At 35.5% G+C, this 16,054-nt stretch overlaps 2 protein-coding genes across 4 annotated transcripts in view; one reads left to right on the plus strand and one right to left on the minus strand.

The window, feature by feature from the left end:
• LOC123564933 (solute carrier family 22 member 4-like) overlaps nucleotides 1–16,054 on the plus strand; it is a 143,820-nt gene that overhangs the window by 38,649 nt on the left and 89,117 nt on the right. The gene's annotated exons all lie outside the window — the stretch shown is intronic.
• Nucleotides 4,821–7,591, minus strand: LOC128555363 (organic cation/carnitine transporter 2-like). Of its 2 annotated transcripts, XM_053537578.1 has the most exons (4): nucleotides 7,357–7,591; nucleotides 6,897–7,014; nucleotides 5,997–6,069; nucleotides 4,821–5,213 (listed from the first exon to the last, which is right to left on the minus strand). In XM_053537578.1, exons 2-4 carry the CDS (start codon nucleotides 6,935–6,937, stop codon nucleotides 5,031–5,033), a joined length of 297 nt encoding a protein of 98 aa, XP_053393553.1. In that variant the 5' UTR covers nucleotides 6,938–7,014; nucleotides 7,357–7,591; the 3' UTR covers nucleotides 4,821–5,030. The 2 variants fall into 2 exon arrangements, with proteins under 2 accessions (XP_053393553.1, XP_053393554.1); XM_053537579.1 differs by lacking the exon at nucleotides 7,357–7,591 and having other exon boundaries at nucleotides 6,897–7,332.

The raw sequence follows: 16,054 nt of genomic DNA on the forward strand, positions 1-16,054 counted from the left end.
ATTCGGCTCGAGTGGATTTTGCCAGATCAGATCTCACTAGGCGCACATGCGCCGAGTGTGATCCATCCTTGCGAAATTTACGAGAGCCGAATACAAAATCCCAGATCTATCTACTGTTGAAATTACCATTTCATTATATACCACCTTTTTGTTTGTATATTTGTAATCGAATGAAATCTTAAATGTTTGTTGATGTTAATATAAAATGAGTGATGTTTTTGTGTGCTCTATTTATATAACTGTGTCAGCTCATGCATATATAATGAAAGTAGTCCGGCAACATACAATACGGGAGGTACAATACGGGATTTTTGGAAGGTACAATACGGCATTTTGTTTCAGCTTGTTCGTATTTCCTTGTGAAATGCAAGCTGTATTTTTGACAGAATGCATATAGGTATATAATAAAAATGAATACAAAAATGAAAGACATGTCTTGGGCATTAGATCTGTCAAGTGTACTATTTCCAGGATGTCAATCAGTTACTCCTACTATGGTTTGACGTTTGGTGTAAACAGTTTGGTGGGAAATTTATACTTGAACATGTTTCTGATGAACGTAATAGAAGCACCTGCTAGTTTTTCCATCATGTATATAGTCAATAGGTAAGCTTTATTTGTTTTTGAAGCCTGCATGATAGTTTCAAAATTTATAGTCACGTGGCCCAAATTCAAGTTGTTTATTATGAAAACGTTAATGTAAAATGTTGGTAAGGATAAAAATGTGGTAATTTCTACAGGATCGAAAATCCATGTAGAGGTCGACACAAATGCGTGAATCAACATTCCATGTCGAGGGCAAAATGTCCAGCCGGAGCCGATTATAATATGGGACCTTATAACATGGTCACAGTACTTTATAACTTTCACACCCTGAATGACATATTCTAATTATTAGACTCCAAATATTAGTCGTCAGTCAATATTTGTGCGATATGACCGGTGTATATTTAACTCCTGTTAAATTACAAAAGTCTAAAAATTAAAAAAAAAACACAAAAAACCCCCAGTATTTATTTTAATTATGTAAGTCATGAAATAAAACACTTGTTGCATTGCTTGCCAGTCAATTGTCGAAGTTATTGCCCCTAGAACCTTGGAACATCGGGCAATACTTTTGACTATTGACTGGTCAGCCTTTCAATAAGTATATACTACATTCTACTTTCAGATTTGGACGAAAATACTGCTGCATATTTTTCTTCATGTTTACTGGATTGTGTGGGGTCATTGTTGGCATTATACAATACATTGGTAGGCGTCCTAATATTACATTGGACATCTTCTTCCAGGGCCATCACTCAAAGGCAGCGTTCTCCCATGTATTTACATGTTTATTACATGTTTACCTATAATGTAGTAAAAAAGTTTGGTGTGTTATTTTTATGAGTACCTAGCACCTACTGGCATAATAATTTTCAGCTTTTCAGTTTCCATATTATTTGTATAAGAGGCTATATACTGTATAAAAGTAAATACCTTGATATTTGTACTTTCTTGCTAATAGCATAATTTATTTGTTTGTTTGTTTATTTCGACATTGACAATATGGCTACAATGACAACATTCATGATATGATATTAAGATTTATCAGCAAGGAAAAAGATAATAAAATTCATGAAATATGCATATGTAATGAACCATATCATTAAATCAATATCAGGGATAACACAAAAAAGGGAAGAAATCCCTTATTTCCATTGTGGTCCCTAGTGGTTAGTGATGTTCTGACATAGAGAGGCATGAAACATGATTTTAATAAAAAATTATAAAAGACTTAAGATATTTAATTAAGAATTGCACTTAATTAAAGACTAGGTACAAAGTTTGGCACAATAGGACAAAATTCTGCATGTGTAATCTAATATTTAAAAAAAAGATACTTAACAGCACTTTTGAAAACAGCAAGGCTGGACAGATTCCTTATTTGAGATGGAAGCATATTCCATAATTTACAACCTATAAAGGAAAAAGACTTCAAACCAAAGCCTTTCACCCTTGGTAGCATAAAAGACCCACAATCGCTAGACCTTGTTCTATATGAATGCACAGAATCTTGGGCCACAAAGTATTGACTCATATAGTCAGGAGACTGACCATTTTTAATTTTGAAAACATGACACAATGTTATTTTTTCCACCCTTTTACAGACGGGTAACCAATTTAATGAAATAAAATGTTCCTGGACAATATGGGACCTATTTTCCAGGTTGAGTATAAACCTGATTAATTTATTTTTGGTAACCTGTAGCTTGTTTTTCCAAAATTGAGATAAGCCGTGAAACCAGAAAGAACAGGCATAGTCAAAATGACATTGAATCAAAGCTAAAATCAAAAGTCTTTTAGTATGATCAGTAAGAAATTTCTGTTTCCTATACAGAAATTTTAACCTGGCATTTGCCTTTTTGATAATAGAGTTAGCCATGTATTCACCAGTAAGACGCTGGTCTAAAGTTGCACCTAAATACTTGACAGATGAAGTGGACTTTATAGTTTGACCATTGCAACTAATATGAAGGTTATTATCTGACCTTAACCTGGGCTTTGAGCCAAATAAAATTGACCCTGTTTTTCCTAGATGCAGGGAAAGCTTGTTATCAATTAACCACTGACTAACTGATCTTCTGTTAGCTCTTTTTCAATGGCTGACCTATTTTACCAGATACCAAGATAGCGGAGTCATCAGCATAAAGTAGTTATTTATTTTTGACTACTGCAGACATATCATTTACGTAAACTAAAAATAAAAGAGGTCCTAGAATTGACCCTTGTGGAACACCACATGTTATTTTACTAGGCTTAGAACATGTACCAGAAACATCAACAAGCTGTTTAGGGTTGAAAATAAGTTATTTCAGGAAAAATACACGTTCAAGATGATAAAACTAAAACTGAAACATTCGCTGTTTTACCTCCATGAAACGTCATGACGTCAATTCTGTTTACGGACGTTAATTTCCCGCGCTAACGTCAGGGCCATTATCGAAAATGGTCCCGGGGCTAGTTATAATTAAGAAATGATTTATAGCAAAAGAGTACTTTAACACTATTTATGCAAGATGGGCGGTTATACGTCGGGCGTATTAATTTCACCAGGGCGCAGCCCAAGTGAAATTATTTGTACGACGTATTACCGCCCGAGTGTATAAAAAGTGTTAAAACACGATAATGCTATGAATTATTTCGGTTCTAACATACCCTTAATCTAAAACAGAAGGTAAAATATAGAAGCGCTCTTTTTTGGTCGCAACAAAACCATTGACGTCACCGCACGTTAACGTGACGTCATTCTAGCGTAAGCGTAATTTAACAGAGACAAGCATATTAGAATAGTGATAATGCATGAGGCAATATATAACAGGAGCATTTTCAGCACAAACTTGTTACTATTCATAGGTACTCATGTAATAAATTGAACATATTCACTAACGTTTACATTCACGTTTGCTAACTAGCACGCTTTAGTGTTATGTAATAGTTACAGTGTTTGTATTATGATGAGAATATGTATGTCTACGTTACACTTAAATTGTGTGTCCGCACTAGCACGCAAACAAATAGTTTCATGCTTTTTGCAATCCTTTTCCTTTTTGATTTACCCCAATAGGAAACAGGTGGAAATTTCATCTGTAAATTCTAACAAATTAAATCTGAACGGCTTTATAAATAGCTACGCTGGACTATGGACTATGTTCAGGGTGAGCTATTAGAACAGGTGGATGGAACGTTGTCCGTAATCCGTCGTCCTGCGTCAATATTTTTACTTAAATTCTTTCACCTCTTAAACTGCTGTCTTACTACTTGTATGTTTATGTATTGTGGGCCGGTGGCCTTTAATTACAAAATAAAATTGTTAAGTTGAGTGGAGTTGAGTTGAGGTGAACGTGCGATGACCGTACAGGGCTCGCAGGGCGTTACGATCAGCTGAGTGGCTACAAATGGACATTTTTCAGACGTCGCAAAACTGGTTTATTCTTGTCGCAGGTACACCGTACAGACACCGTGCGAGCGCCGCTCGAGCCAACAGATTCGCACAAGGTACGGCCGGGCTCCTTGCGAGTTCCGTGCGACTTGTCTGCGATGTCCGTACGGATATCCTATAATTGTAAATGCAAATTTTTCAGACATCGCCGAGCTGATTTATTCTTGTCGCACGGACACCGTGCGGATACCGTGCGAACACCGTACGAACTCGCGAGCACTAGCTGTACGAGGTATGGCCGGGCTCACTGCGAGCTCCGCGCGACTTGTCTGCGATGTCCGTACGGATATCCTACGATTGCATCCTCTAAAGATCGTACCAGACCCGTAGGTACTGTGACCAGACACTACGATTGTACAGAGACCGTAAGGATTCTAAAATTAGTGGACTCGTACGGTTATTTAAAACCGTACGGACATCGTACGGTTTTGTGACCAAGGCAGAACCCAAGGCCCGTATTTATCAACATATTAAGTCTGAAATTTAGACTTCAACTTAAAGAACTGCTATATTTCTATTTTTTCCTTTCATATTTAATTCGCACAGATTATCACGAAACTTCATATCAGTATGCATTCCGCTGCCACAGACAGCTGTGCAAAATTTCGTAACAGTATAAAATGCTCTATAAACAACAAAGTTATGGCAAATTGAACACTTGCCACACCTGTCTGATTATTAAAACTTTAAACATTGATAAACATGGGACCTGAGAATATATAAAACATTTCATAATTACAGATCACTTTCATATGTTACATGAAACAGCAGGAACGTATATCATTGTATATACGACTGAATATAGAAAACAAAAACATATTGAACAGCATTACAAAGTAAGGCAATTCGAAGATCTTGATATGCACTGTTGGTTCTCTGCAAAATGTTTCCTGAGTATCTAGAATGGGCTCTTTGTTATTACAGTCTTTCATGTATAAACACATACGTGTGTAAATGTCTGTTTTGGTAATAAAAAATAAAATATTCACAGCAGGCGTTTTTGTTTAAAAAATTAACCAGTGCTTTTGAAACCACTTGGAATGTCTCATTACAAATGAGTCGATGTTTCAAAATTGTCAACCATTTTTTCTCTGCCGTCTACTTTAATATCTACATCTAACATATCTTCTAGCACAGCATCTTTAGTTTCCCTGTACAACATCATAATGACAGCTGAGATCATCATCAGCACACCACTGAGAAAATATAGAATCCCTGGTATCTCGTCGTCCTGAATTCAAACATACATATTTAAATAAATAGATTTTTTGAATCGATATACATTTATTATATTTAACATAAAATCCAGTTGTTTAGTACACATACATATTTTCATTTACAATACATATTCCTTTAACCATAAAATAGGATTATTGTAACAGTAGCTCGATCTTGGATGCTGTATTCGGCTCGAGTGAATTTTGCTAAATCGGATCTCAGAAGGCGCGCATGCGCCGAGTGTAATTCGTCCTTGCAAAATCCACGAGAGCCCACATCTAGCTAAGTACTGTTGTATTGATCTTTTTATCATATACCTCCATCTTTTTGATTTTTGATTTGTAATCGAACGAAATCTTAAATGTTTGATGTTAAAATGAAATTAGTGATTCTTTTGTGTGCGCTATTTATATAACAGTGTCAGCTCATGCATATCAATGAAGATAGTCCGGCAACATACAATACGGAAGGTACAATACGGGATATTTTTCGGCCTGTTCGTATTTCCTTGTGAAATGCAAGCTGTAATTTTGACAAAATTTATATAGGTGTATAATAAACATGTTTATATGAATGTAAAATATCCAAATCGAGACAGTTTCAGATATATAAATGGCATGCATATATACGTTGTATATAGCTTATCGTTTTACTTATCTATATGAGCAGCTGTTTAAATTTAACCTTTAACTCCTTATTGATTACAATTATTATATCTTCCTTTTACCAGGAAATGTCACAGCCTTATTGTGTAGCGGTGACTGCATTTAGTTCAATTTTAAGATTTTATTCTTACCAAGAAAACAATTTGTGGTGCAACCATGCCACCGACTCGAGCGGCTGTGCTATGAACGCCGTAAGCAATCGTTCTGAAGGATAAATAAACGTGATATCAAGTCCTTGAAAATTCAACAGATCATACACTAGAAGTGCTCTATAAAGAAATGCTCTGACTGGTTAAAAAGATTCCACTTGAAAAGTGGAAAACCGCAGATCGTCCAACACGACATCAACGAAAATGTTGCAGACTCGGTTTGATTGAGCCTTTCATGGACGGTAGTAGGGATGCAAGCTACCGTCCACGCCCTCTAGCCCTGGGTTGAGCAGAACTCAACTTTTACACATGTTATAAGTACTAGGATATAAATTAGAGACATCCGCAGATTTATTCATACGGCGGTGCGGTGCACAGAGTGCAACTCCATGAAAAGCGGCGTATGGTCCCCAGATAAAATAATGGCTTTGTCCTAAACGAGAAAAGAATGGACAGAACTTAATAGACTGGAATTTAGAGCGGGAATATGTGGCTATGGAGCCTGCATATCACAGAAGCTGCCAAAAGACAAAATGAAAAAGCAGGCACCATATCCTAGGGGTAGTTAAACAGTATCCAAAGCTTTTAAAGCGGGAGTATTGGAACCACCCAAGCCGAAATGTTCAAGCTGAAAAATTACTGTACACTAACACAACATAAATCTCGTGCTGAACGATGTGAAAAAACAAAGGTTCTACTAGTTATGCTTAAACTAGTTACAAAGATATCAATAGAAATGCTTAATCTAGTTACGTAGATTCAGTTGATGAAGATTCAAAGTAAATGTTCTTAGTAATAGCTAGATACCGCAAAAAGACAAATCTTATGTAGTTGCTGTTTATGTGACGGACAAACGGAAAAATATGTTAACGTTCTTCTTACCTGACAACAGTAGGGTATATTTCAGTGGTATAAACTATCATAGCTTGCCAGCCACACCCTACACTTAATTTTGACAGAAGTGCAATAGCATTGGTAAGTTGTCCATTCACTGGTAATGCTGTGAGTTTCAATTAATACAATGATATAATAAATACAGCGCCAAACGTAACTGACAGTTGGGGAGCACTTGACAAAATAAGAATATTGCATACAGATTTAACTCTTTACGACATTTCAAATACAGACCTCACAGGCCCCCTTCTTCTAAAAGTCTTTTATATAGACATTCTAGCGAATTACTGAAATTTGCTTTCCTTCTAAGCTAAGCGCTTGTGTAAATATATTGTTATTCGGTATATTGTTAGATATTATAAGATAATATTTTTTTTGTAAACTGGTTTTAAAAAAAAAACTTATGCAAGAAACAAATCATCATTTATCTTTGTTTATACAAACGTACTAAAGTACTGTATGACACCAACTCCAATTCCTGTTACACCAGCAAGTACGTAAAATGTGAAACACACTTTCTTCCTGCCAAACCTAAGAAAATATAAATATAGCAAGGAATAGGAAAGAACACTGCTACATCATGCATGACAAAGTTAATAACTGACAAACCACCTGATAATATATGATAAATGTTAGAGGCATTTGTAACCGAATTGCTGTGACCGCTTTCTTCAAAACATTTGTCGTTGCCTCTATGGGATTTTATGCGTAAGGACAGGAAAAATACAACTGCCACTCGGAAGGTCAGTGCTTCTACCCATGTGTCATTCAGTGCTTAGAAATATGTTTTTCATGCACAAGTTCTCCCGGAAACACATGGGCCGTTTTTATAATTATTTTACTCGCATGATTCTGAAAATCAGAACGTAAGCTGTAATCATTTAAAGTGAATAAAAGATAATAGTAACATGATAACTTAAAGACGGTACATAATATATATATATTTTTTAAAATATTAATTTTGAAACCAACCAGTTGACTAAAAATGCCGTTAAAACCATAACTGGAGTTTCCACCACATTAATAAGAAACATGTTCAAATACAAGTCTCCTGATAAACTCTTCACACCAAATGTTATACCATAGTACCCATAGCTGGCTGCAAACCTAAAAAACAAGACGTTATGTATATTTAGTTAACTTAAATTGCATCGCATTTCACGCACTGATATAACAAAATCCAGTACAAAATATATACACATGGCGAAAAGGTCAACATCACCATGAATAAGAAATGACAAATAATTACATAATTACATAGCAAATTTGTTGTTGCATTTCAATTGTCTCTTTAATTACTCTTTACATTTTCACAAACATGGATACCAATTATTTGGCTATTGATTGATTCATTCCGATTTAAATCTCGAATGAAAACAAAGATAATATAGATTATACTGATGTCCCTAAAACGCTATCTCTGTTGTTAATTAAAGCATAGTCAGTTTCTATTAACTTACACAAGTGTCCTCGTCGTTCATACAAAATCGAAGTCAGTTGTCCAAATAATGTACTAGCATTAAAATTGGCTCGTTCAGACATGTCGTTTTCTAAAGTTTTATATTAATCGAATGAGTCTGTAAACATCTCGCTTGGAAACAAGTAATTATTGATAGCTGGTCTCTCAACACAGGCAAATTCACATTTTTATTGCAAGAATGCAAAGAGAAATTAAATACCGTCATAAGCAGGTTTAATATTAATGTCCTTTATACGAAGATGGTCTGTGGTATTTTCTAAATATTAACTGGCCATGTTTTCATAAATATTTCCCCACCTCTGATTCATACTTTTGAGGAAATTGGTAGTTACTTGTGGAGAACAGGTCTGTACTGGTCAAGAATCAGAAACACTGGTGACGTAATATAACTGAACTACTGTTGAAAAAGTGGCGTTAAACCCCAAAACAAACAAATAAATCGTAAATAGTATTCATGAAGTGCAGATACACCTGTTTCTTCAGCTACTTTTGCACATGTAATGCAATTGTCCAACTGATGCATACAGAAGGAACGCAAAATGATTGACATCACAAGAAAGTACGAAAATTGAAGGTACAAAATGAAGTGTTTTTTTAAGTTTAGCTGAGTTACGTCATACATTGTACATTAATTACCATGCAAACAAAAGGCCAATAGTGGTCTTTGTGCTCTCCCTTGTTCGGAACAGATCCAGAAAGGTGTATCGTTTGCTTGTAGCCTGTTGATTTGTTTCTAGTTTTGCCTCTGCAAATATTTTATCAAGTGATGGCTTCTCCGCCTTGTTGACCTTAGCGATAATGTTAACCACTCTCTCTGCTTGTTCAAAACGTTGCTTAGTAACCAGCCAACGGAAACTTTCCGGCATTATCCTTAAATATAACTAAACATATAATTCTTGATAATGAATTTTAAACATCCTAGATATACATGATGTAATAAGGACATAACACTGAAAGCACAAGTTAAACTATAACTCTTTCCTGTCTCAAATATTTATTAATTAATACTTTTGTGATTCGCATTTTAGAGCACATCTTAACTAGACGTCAAGAACAGAAACTTTTGTTTAAACACAATGTCGAAGAAAATGTTAGAATTATCTAGTTAAAAGGTCACCTACCACCATGCTAATAGAAAAGGTGCTCCTACAACAGCAATAGCAAGATGTATTTTCTGCCAGTCATGAAATCCCCATGCAACCAAAGCAAATAGACTAGATTCCAATGCCCAAGACGGTGTAGTGACTATTGGTGGCCTCCATTTAGCAGAAGCAAATTCATTAGTGAAACTGTACTGTACCGTTAAGTAAAATCCAATGCCTATACCAATAAGGAATCGCAAGACAGCGTAGACCTGCCACGATGATGAAAAATAACCAGCTAGATTGAACGCAACCGTCGCAAAAATGGCAAGAAAATAAGTCGGTTTCCTGCCGATCATATCAGCTAAATGTCCTGAAACAATGCATCCCAGAAGTACTCCACCCATTTGTATCGTTGTTATTGTTGCTGAAATCCATTTCTTGTCGCATACAAGGTCAAACTGGAAAGGAGGAAATTGTCTTTGATTTGAATTAAACATGCATACCCGCAAGAGGAATATCAAACTTTCAAACAGGGGGTCACTATGGACATAAGACAAATCGGCCTTACATGTTTTGGCTCAGTCAATTCGGTCCGAAAAAATTTCGGTCGAAGAACATTTTGGGCATAAGATACTATGTACTAAAATTAAAAGGTTTACTGATATTGTGACAAAATGCTGTTTGGGAAACGGTGATCTGTCGGCGCCAACCAACAAGACAGAAGGAAGAACGTTAGCAAAAATGCACAGGTAAAATTAAGCTAAAATCGGTAATGTTATTTAATACAGGCAACATCAAACAACACTGAAGTAAGCCAAAGTATACGGAGCTTGATCCTTGATTTGGATAGAGGACTAAGAACCCGAATTAAGGCCATTTCTTAAGAATTAGCACATATATAATAGCCAGGTCAAAATATCTTATAAATTTGAATATTCATCGGTTTACTTTTCAATATTAAGTTTAACATTTTCTTTTTGCGTAATTATTACTTCAAACAATTAATTCGTGAGCTATTTGATAAACGTAAATCAATTATTCAATCTGACAATATGTAAATTTACATATGCTCCAGTTCAATGTTCAAAATGAAGTAGGTCTCGTTTTTTTGTATATTTAAGTTTCTACAACAAACCCTTCATTCTTGCATCACTTCATAAACAATGTTTACATACTATTTTCATACACTTAAGCAGGATAAAATTTGCATACACTTATCATTTGCAAGCAGTGTGCCATCCTTGCACTTGAGAAGGGTCAATATTAAAACAGAGTCTGGACTAAATGTAGTTATGTTAATCTTACTTTTTTGACACCTGACACACATGTGTAATGGGGTCACAATTAACCCAATCCCAGTCTGGTTTACTTGTAAATGATAAAAAACTGTTTGAATGATAAAGAATTTTTTTTTTAAAAGTAACATCTGAATGGTATTAAGTCCACAGGGGTAACATTTAGATTAATGCGTTCAGTGATGATTCTTATACAAATGTATAAAACAGTGGGCAACTGTGTAAAGTGAAAAAAAACACACCAAAAAACAACAACAAAAAACAACAAACAAACGAATATACGCATGTTAAATGTTGGTGGACACCAACTATCGGTTGAAGGAATGCGACAGTAAAATCTCAAATGGTCGCTAGTAGAAATAACAAGCTATTCTATGAATATTATTATTGATAAGAAATAGGACAGTCTTTAAGTGTCAGTTTGGTAGTTTGGTTAGAAGTTTTGAATCCGTACTTTGATTCAGTGTTGTTATATTTTCCGGTCCTTTGGAATCATGGAGTCCATTCAACATATGTCCTATAGAGTTCCGCTAAGCCGGTGCTAGGGGGCGTGAGGGGTGTTGCACATTTCATTACCTCTCGTGAGCAAACTCGATCAAACTGAGTCTGCTATTATTCTTCTTTGTTGCATTCTTTCATTCCAAAGAATCTTTTTACATATTTTATTAATGAATGGAAATTGCCAGTTATAGTCTGTATTGCTAAAGATTTTACTGCAAAATACAACAAAGCCGATACCCACTGTACTTCTGTTTGTTTTTTTACTGGAATGTGTGTGTGTTTTTATAGATACGCTGTGGTAAGATAATTTCTCTGAGAGGCTCTCATACGACGTGGCTGTCCCTATGGAATTTATGTCATTGTTTGTACGTTGATATGAAACCTTGTTATTTTTCAACTGCACTTGAATAAGTAGATTATATAGACACCCGACATCTTTGCGAACAACATACGTATACTAGTAGTCATAAAAGTATATGGGCATTAATTTTTCGATAGAATGGTCAAGGTCGTTGTCTTGGAAGCACTTATAATTATCGCGCGAAACATCAATTGCGGCGTAGAATTCTTTCGTTTTAGGAGGTATCCAAGCTGGTTGTTCTACCAAAACGGTTGCTTTACTAGCTTATTGATATTTTGCTTGCATGTACTAATGCAGATTTGTTTTAAAAAGCAGTTTCAAAACGAATTGATTTAGTCTCAAAGACGAATGCTTGATCCCAGTATGATGGTATCGTTTAGATTTAATTTCTCATCTTAACACTCAGTAAAGAAATTGCTGCATATTTCACAATTCAGCTTTTCAATAGTTTTTTGGTAATTTTCAGCTACTTCAAAACCCATTCGCGCGGGTTTTTACAGTTGGCCTACGCCCCATTTGATTGGTCGAGGGAAGAGGGGGAGGGGGACCTGAAAAGGGCGTTTCTAAATCCCACCGGGACTTACTGTCTTGATATCTGTCTTCTGACCTGTTTCGTCGGGCCATTAAGGGTGTTTCTCTTATTGCTCTGTCTTCTGCAAAGGCATTGAGTACATACGTTTTTTGGTTCTTAAGGTTTACTCTTTATATATTTATACATGAGCGATTTTGTGTTTTACATGCCATGCCTTTTTGTTTCCATTACGCGTGTTAGAGATTCACCTGGAGGGGATTACTTTTATTTACACTATTCCGTGTCTTTGAAACATGGTGGGGGCACGAGTGAGGTTGGGTGCGCACCGTAAACCGGTTTAAAGTCCCCAGTTATTGTTTTTTTTTGCCACTGACCGTTATAAGGCGGTGCCACACTGTGTTCCTTTGTTTATTCGTTTTGTCCTCGTGTGTTGGCTTTGTGTGTGTTTGTGGTGTGAACGTCTGCGTGCTGTGGCATTCATTTTGTGGAGGCTGCGTTTTTTGTGTTTGTGTTCATGTGTGTGTGGTGTGAACGTCTGCGTGCTGTTGGTTTCGTTTTTGGGAGGCTGCGTTTTTGGTACGTGGCATTCCCTGTCTGATATTTGTTTGTGTTTTTGTAGCCCCTATTTAAGGTGGACGGATAGCTCAGTTGTTTGCACACTGGCCTTCCAATCCTGAGGTTGGGGGTTCGATCCCCGGCCGTTACTCGGGAATTTTCAGAAACGCTTTTCAGTGTTTCCCACCTAACTAGAGGTGTACTGGGCAGGAACCCAGGCAATCCTTGCGTGTATCAGTGCTATACACTGGGCACGTTAAAGAACCAGGCTGTCTATTCGCAACGAGCTAGGCTAAGTTAGCCGGACAAGCCTCTATCTGAGTTCTGATCTCTCTGTCGTAGGGGCTTTGTATCACTCTGTCCCTCTGGTCAGATCGCTCTGTGTTTGTACAAGTAGAGGATGAATTATGCGCCTTGTGTGGCTGCATTTGAACTATGTAAAGCGCCTTTGAACGTGAAATTGATCATGAAAAGGGCGCTATATAAATCTGGTATAATAATAATTCACAGTTTTTCTTTGATTAACTTGGTGACCTAGTTCTTGACCCCAGATGATCCTTATTATTACTCCTCCTAGATGTCACCAAGACAAACATTCTGATCAAATTCCATAAATTTTCAGTGTAAAATGAAGCCACTATTGCATACGCAAGTTTTTTCTTTGATCTGACCTAGTGACCTAGTTTCTTTTACCCCAGATGACCCATTTTCGTACTTGACATAGATTTTATCAAGGCAATCATTCTGACTAAACTTCATGAAGATCAGTTGAAAAATACAGCATCTGTCGAATACACAAGGTAAATGTTGACAGACAGACAGACACGAATGAGCGATCACAATAACAAACAATGCTAATATGAGCTAAAAGTATGATTGCCTGTTCTAATTTGATATATGACGTATTTGCTACCGACAATGATGAAAATAGTTAAAAACTGAAAAACACATTTAAACTAGGAAATTGGATCAAACTACTATTTGCATATACAATATGATTACCGGTTATAATCTAATATATGGCGTATTCGCTACCGACAATGATGAAAATAGTTAAAAACTGAACTGCATTTAAAGTAGGAAATTGAATCAAACTACTATTTGCATAACTAAGTGTGAAGAAAATTACCATCAGCACTTTCAGTGCTTTGTTTTGTGATGTTTTGCCACTGACCGTTCCAAGGCGGTGCCCCACTGTGTTCCTTTGTTCGTTTTGTCCTCGTGTGTTGGCTTTGTGTGTGCGTGTGTGTGTGTGTTTGTGGTGTGCACGTCTGCGTGCTGTGGGTTTCGTTTTGTAGAGGCTGCGTTTTTTGTACGTGGCATTCCGTTTGATATTTCTCCTTGTTTTTTTTTTGTTAAGCGTCAACTTTTGTCCGCAATACCTAGATACCTGCGCAAAAAGTATAAGATAAATATCCACTAGATATCTGTCACCGACACGAATGCAACGGCAACATGAGAAATGTCATAGGCATGGTACTGCTCACAAACTAAAAGAAGGACCATTGGCACTAAATATTTACAAAAAAATATTGTAGGAAAATCAGAAAATTTAAGTCTGTATATGATGTGAAAGTTCAACCAAAAACTGTGACCTTGACCTTTGAGCTAGTGCAATGGTTCACATTGTCTATCCATGCTTATCATTTGTGCGGATTCGTTTTGAAATGCGACCATGCATGTGAAAGTTTTAAAATAATTATTACCATTTGAGCATCAACATTGATTTTGTAAGTACTTTTTTTTTACTTTTATATAAATAGTACATGCCAAATTGTCATAAGTTAACACATATTCACCTCCTTCACTTTTATTCACATAGTGAACTTTAGAACTATGACACAAATGTGTTTCTACTAACTCAGAAATTTATTACATTTTGCAACTTTATTACAAAACGGGTTGCGGTGTCCATTTCACATTGTAATAAGCTTTCCAACCCATTTTGTAATAATTATTACAATTTGAGTATCCACATTCATTTTGTAAGCACTTGTATTTACTTTTATGTAAATAGTTACTGCCAAATTGTCATTAGTATGACACATTACATCTTCACATCCTTCACTTTTATTCACATAGTGAACCTTAGAACTATGACACAAATGCGTTTCAACTATCTCAGAAATTTATTACATTTTGCAACTTTATTACTAAACGGGTTGTAATGCCAATTTCACATTGTATTAAGCACTGTAACACGTTTTGTAATAATTATTACAATTTGAGTATCCTCATTAATTTTGTAAGTATTTGCTTTTTTCTACTTTTATGTAAATAGTTCATGCCAAATTGTCATAAGTATGACATATTACATCTTCACATCCTTCACTTTTATTCACATAATGAACCTTAGAACTATGAAACCAATGCGTTTCAACTAACTCAGAAATTTATTACATTTTGCAACTTTATTACAAAACGGGTTGTGATGTCCATTTCACATTGTAATAAGCTTTCCAACCCGTTTTGTAATAATTATTACAATTTGAGTATCCGCATTAATATTGTAAGTACTTGACTTTTTTCCTTTTATGTAAAAAGTTAATGCCAAATTGTCGTAAGTATGACACATTACATCTTCACATTCTTCACTTATACTCACATAGTGAACCTTAGAACTATGACATAAATGCGTTACAACTATTTCAGAAATTTATTACATTTTGCAACTTTATTACAAAACGGGTTGCGGTGTCAATTTCACATTGTAATAAGCTTTCTAACCCGTTTTGTAATAATTATTACAATTTATGTATCCACATTAATGTTGTGACTACTTTTTTCTACTTTTATCATGTTTATGTAAGTAGGTAATGCCAAATTGTCATCAGAGTATGACACATTACATCTTCACATCCTTCACTTTTATTTACGTAGTGAACCTTAGAACTATGACACAAGTGCGTTTCTACTAAGAAATTTATTACATTTTGCTACTTTATTACAAAACGGGTTGGGATGTCCATTTCACATTGTTATAAGCACTGTAACACGTTTTGTAATAATTATGACAATTTCAGTATCCTCATTGATTTTGTAAATACTTGAATTTTTCTACTTTTATGTAAATAGGTAACGCCAAATTGTCATAAGTATGACATATTACATCTTAACATCCTTCACTTTTATTCACACAGTGAACCTTAGAACCGTGACACAAATGCGTTTCAACTAACTCAGAAATTTATTACATTTTGCAGTTTTATTATAAAACGGGTTGCGATGTCCATTTCGCATTGTAATAAGCTTTCTAACCCGTTTTGTAATAATTATGACAATTTGAGTATCCTCATTGATTTTGTATGTACTTGTCCTTCTTTTTTACTTTTATGCC

The sequence above is a fragment of the Mercenaria mercenaria genome, chromosome 2, assembly GCF_021730395.1.
Source record: "Mercenaria mercenaria strain notata chromosome 2, MADL_Memer_1, whole genome shotgun sequence".
In the NCBI taxonomy this organism is placed as follows: Eukaryota; Metazoa; Mollusca; class Bivalvia; order Venerida; family Veneridae; genus Mercenaria; species Mercenaria mercenaria.

What these genes read in the sequence shown, in the direction of transcription:
- LOC128555363 (XM_053537578.1), bottom strand. Translation starts at nt 6,937, where the DNA reads ATGATAGTTTATACCACTGAAATATACCCTACTGTTGTCAG. An exon ending in ATATACCCTACTGTTGTCAG is followed by an intron (nt 6,070 to 6,896) that starts GTAAGAAGAACG and finishes TTTATCCTTCAG; the next exon opens with AACGATTGCTTACGGCGTTC. An exon ending in CACCACAAATTGTTTTCTTG is followed by an intron (nt 5,214 to 5,996) that starts GTAAGAATAAAA and finishes GTTTGAATTCAG; the next exon opens with GACGACGAGATACCAGGGAT.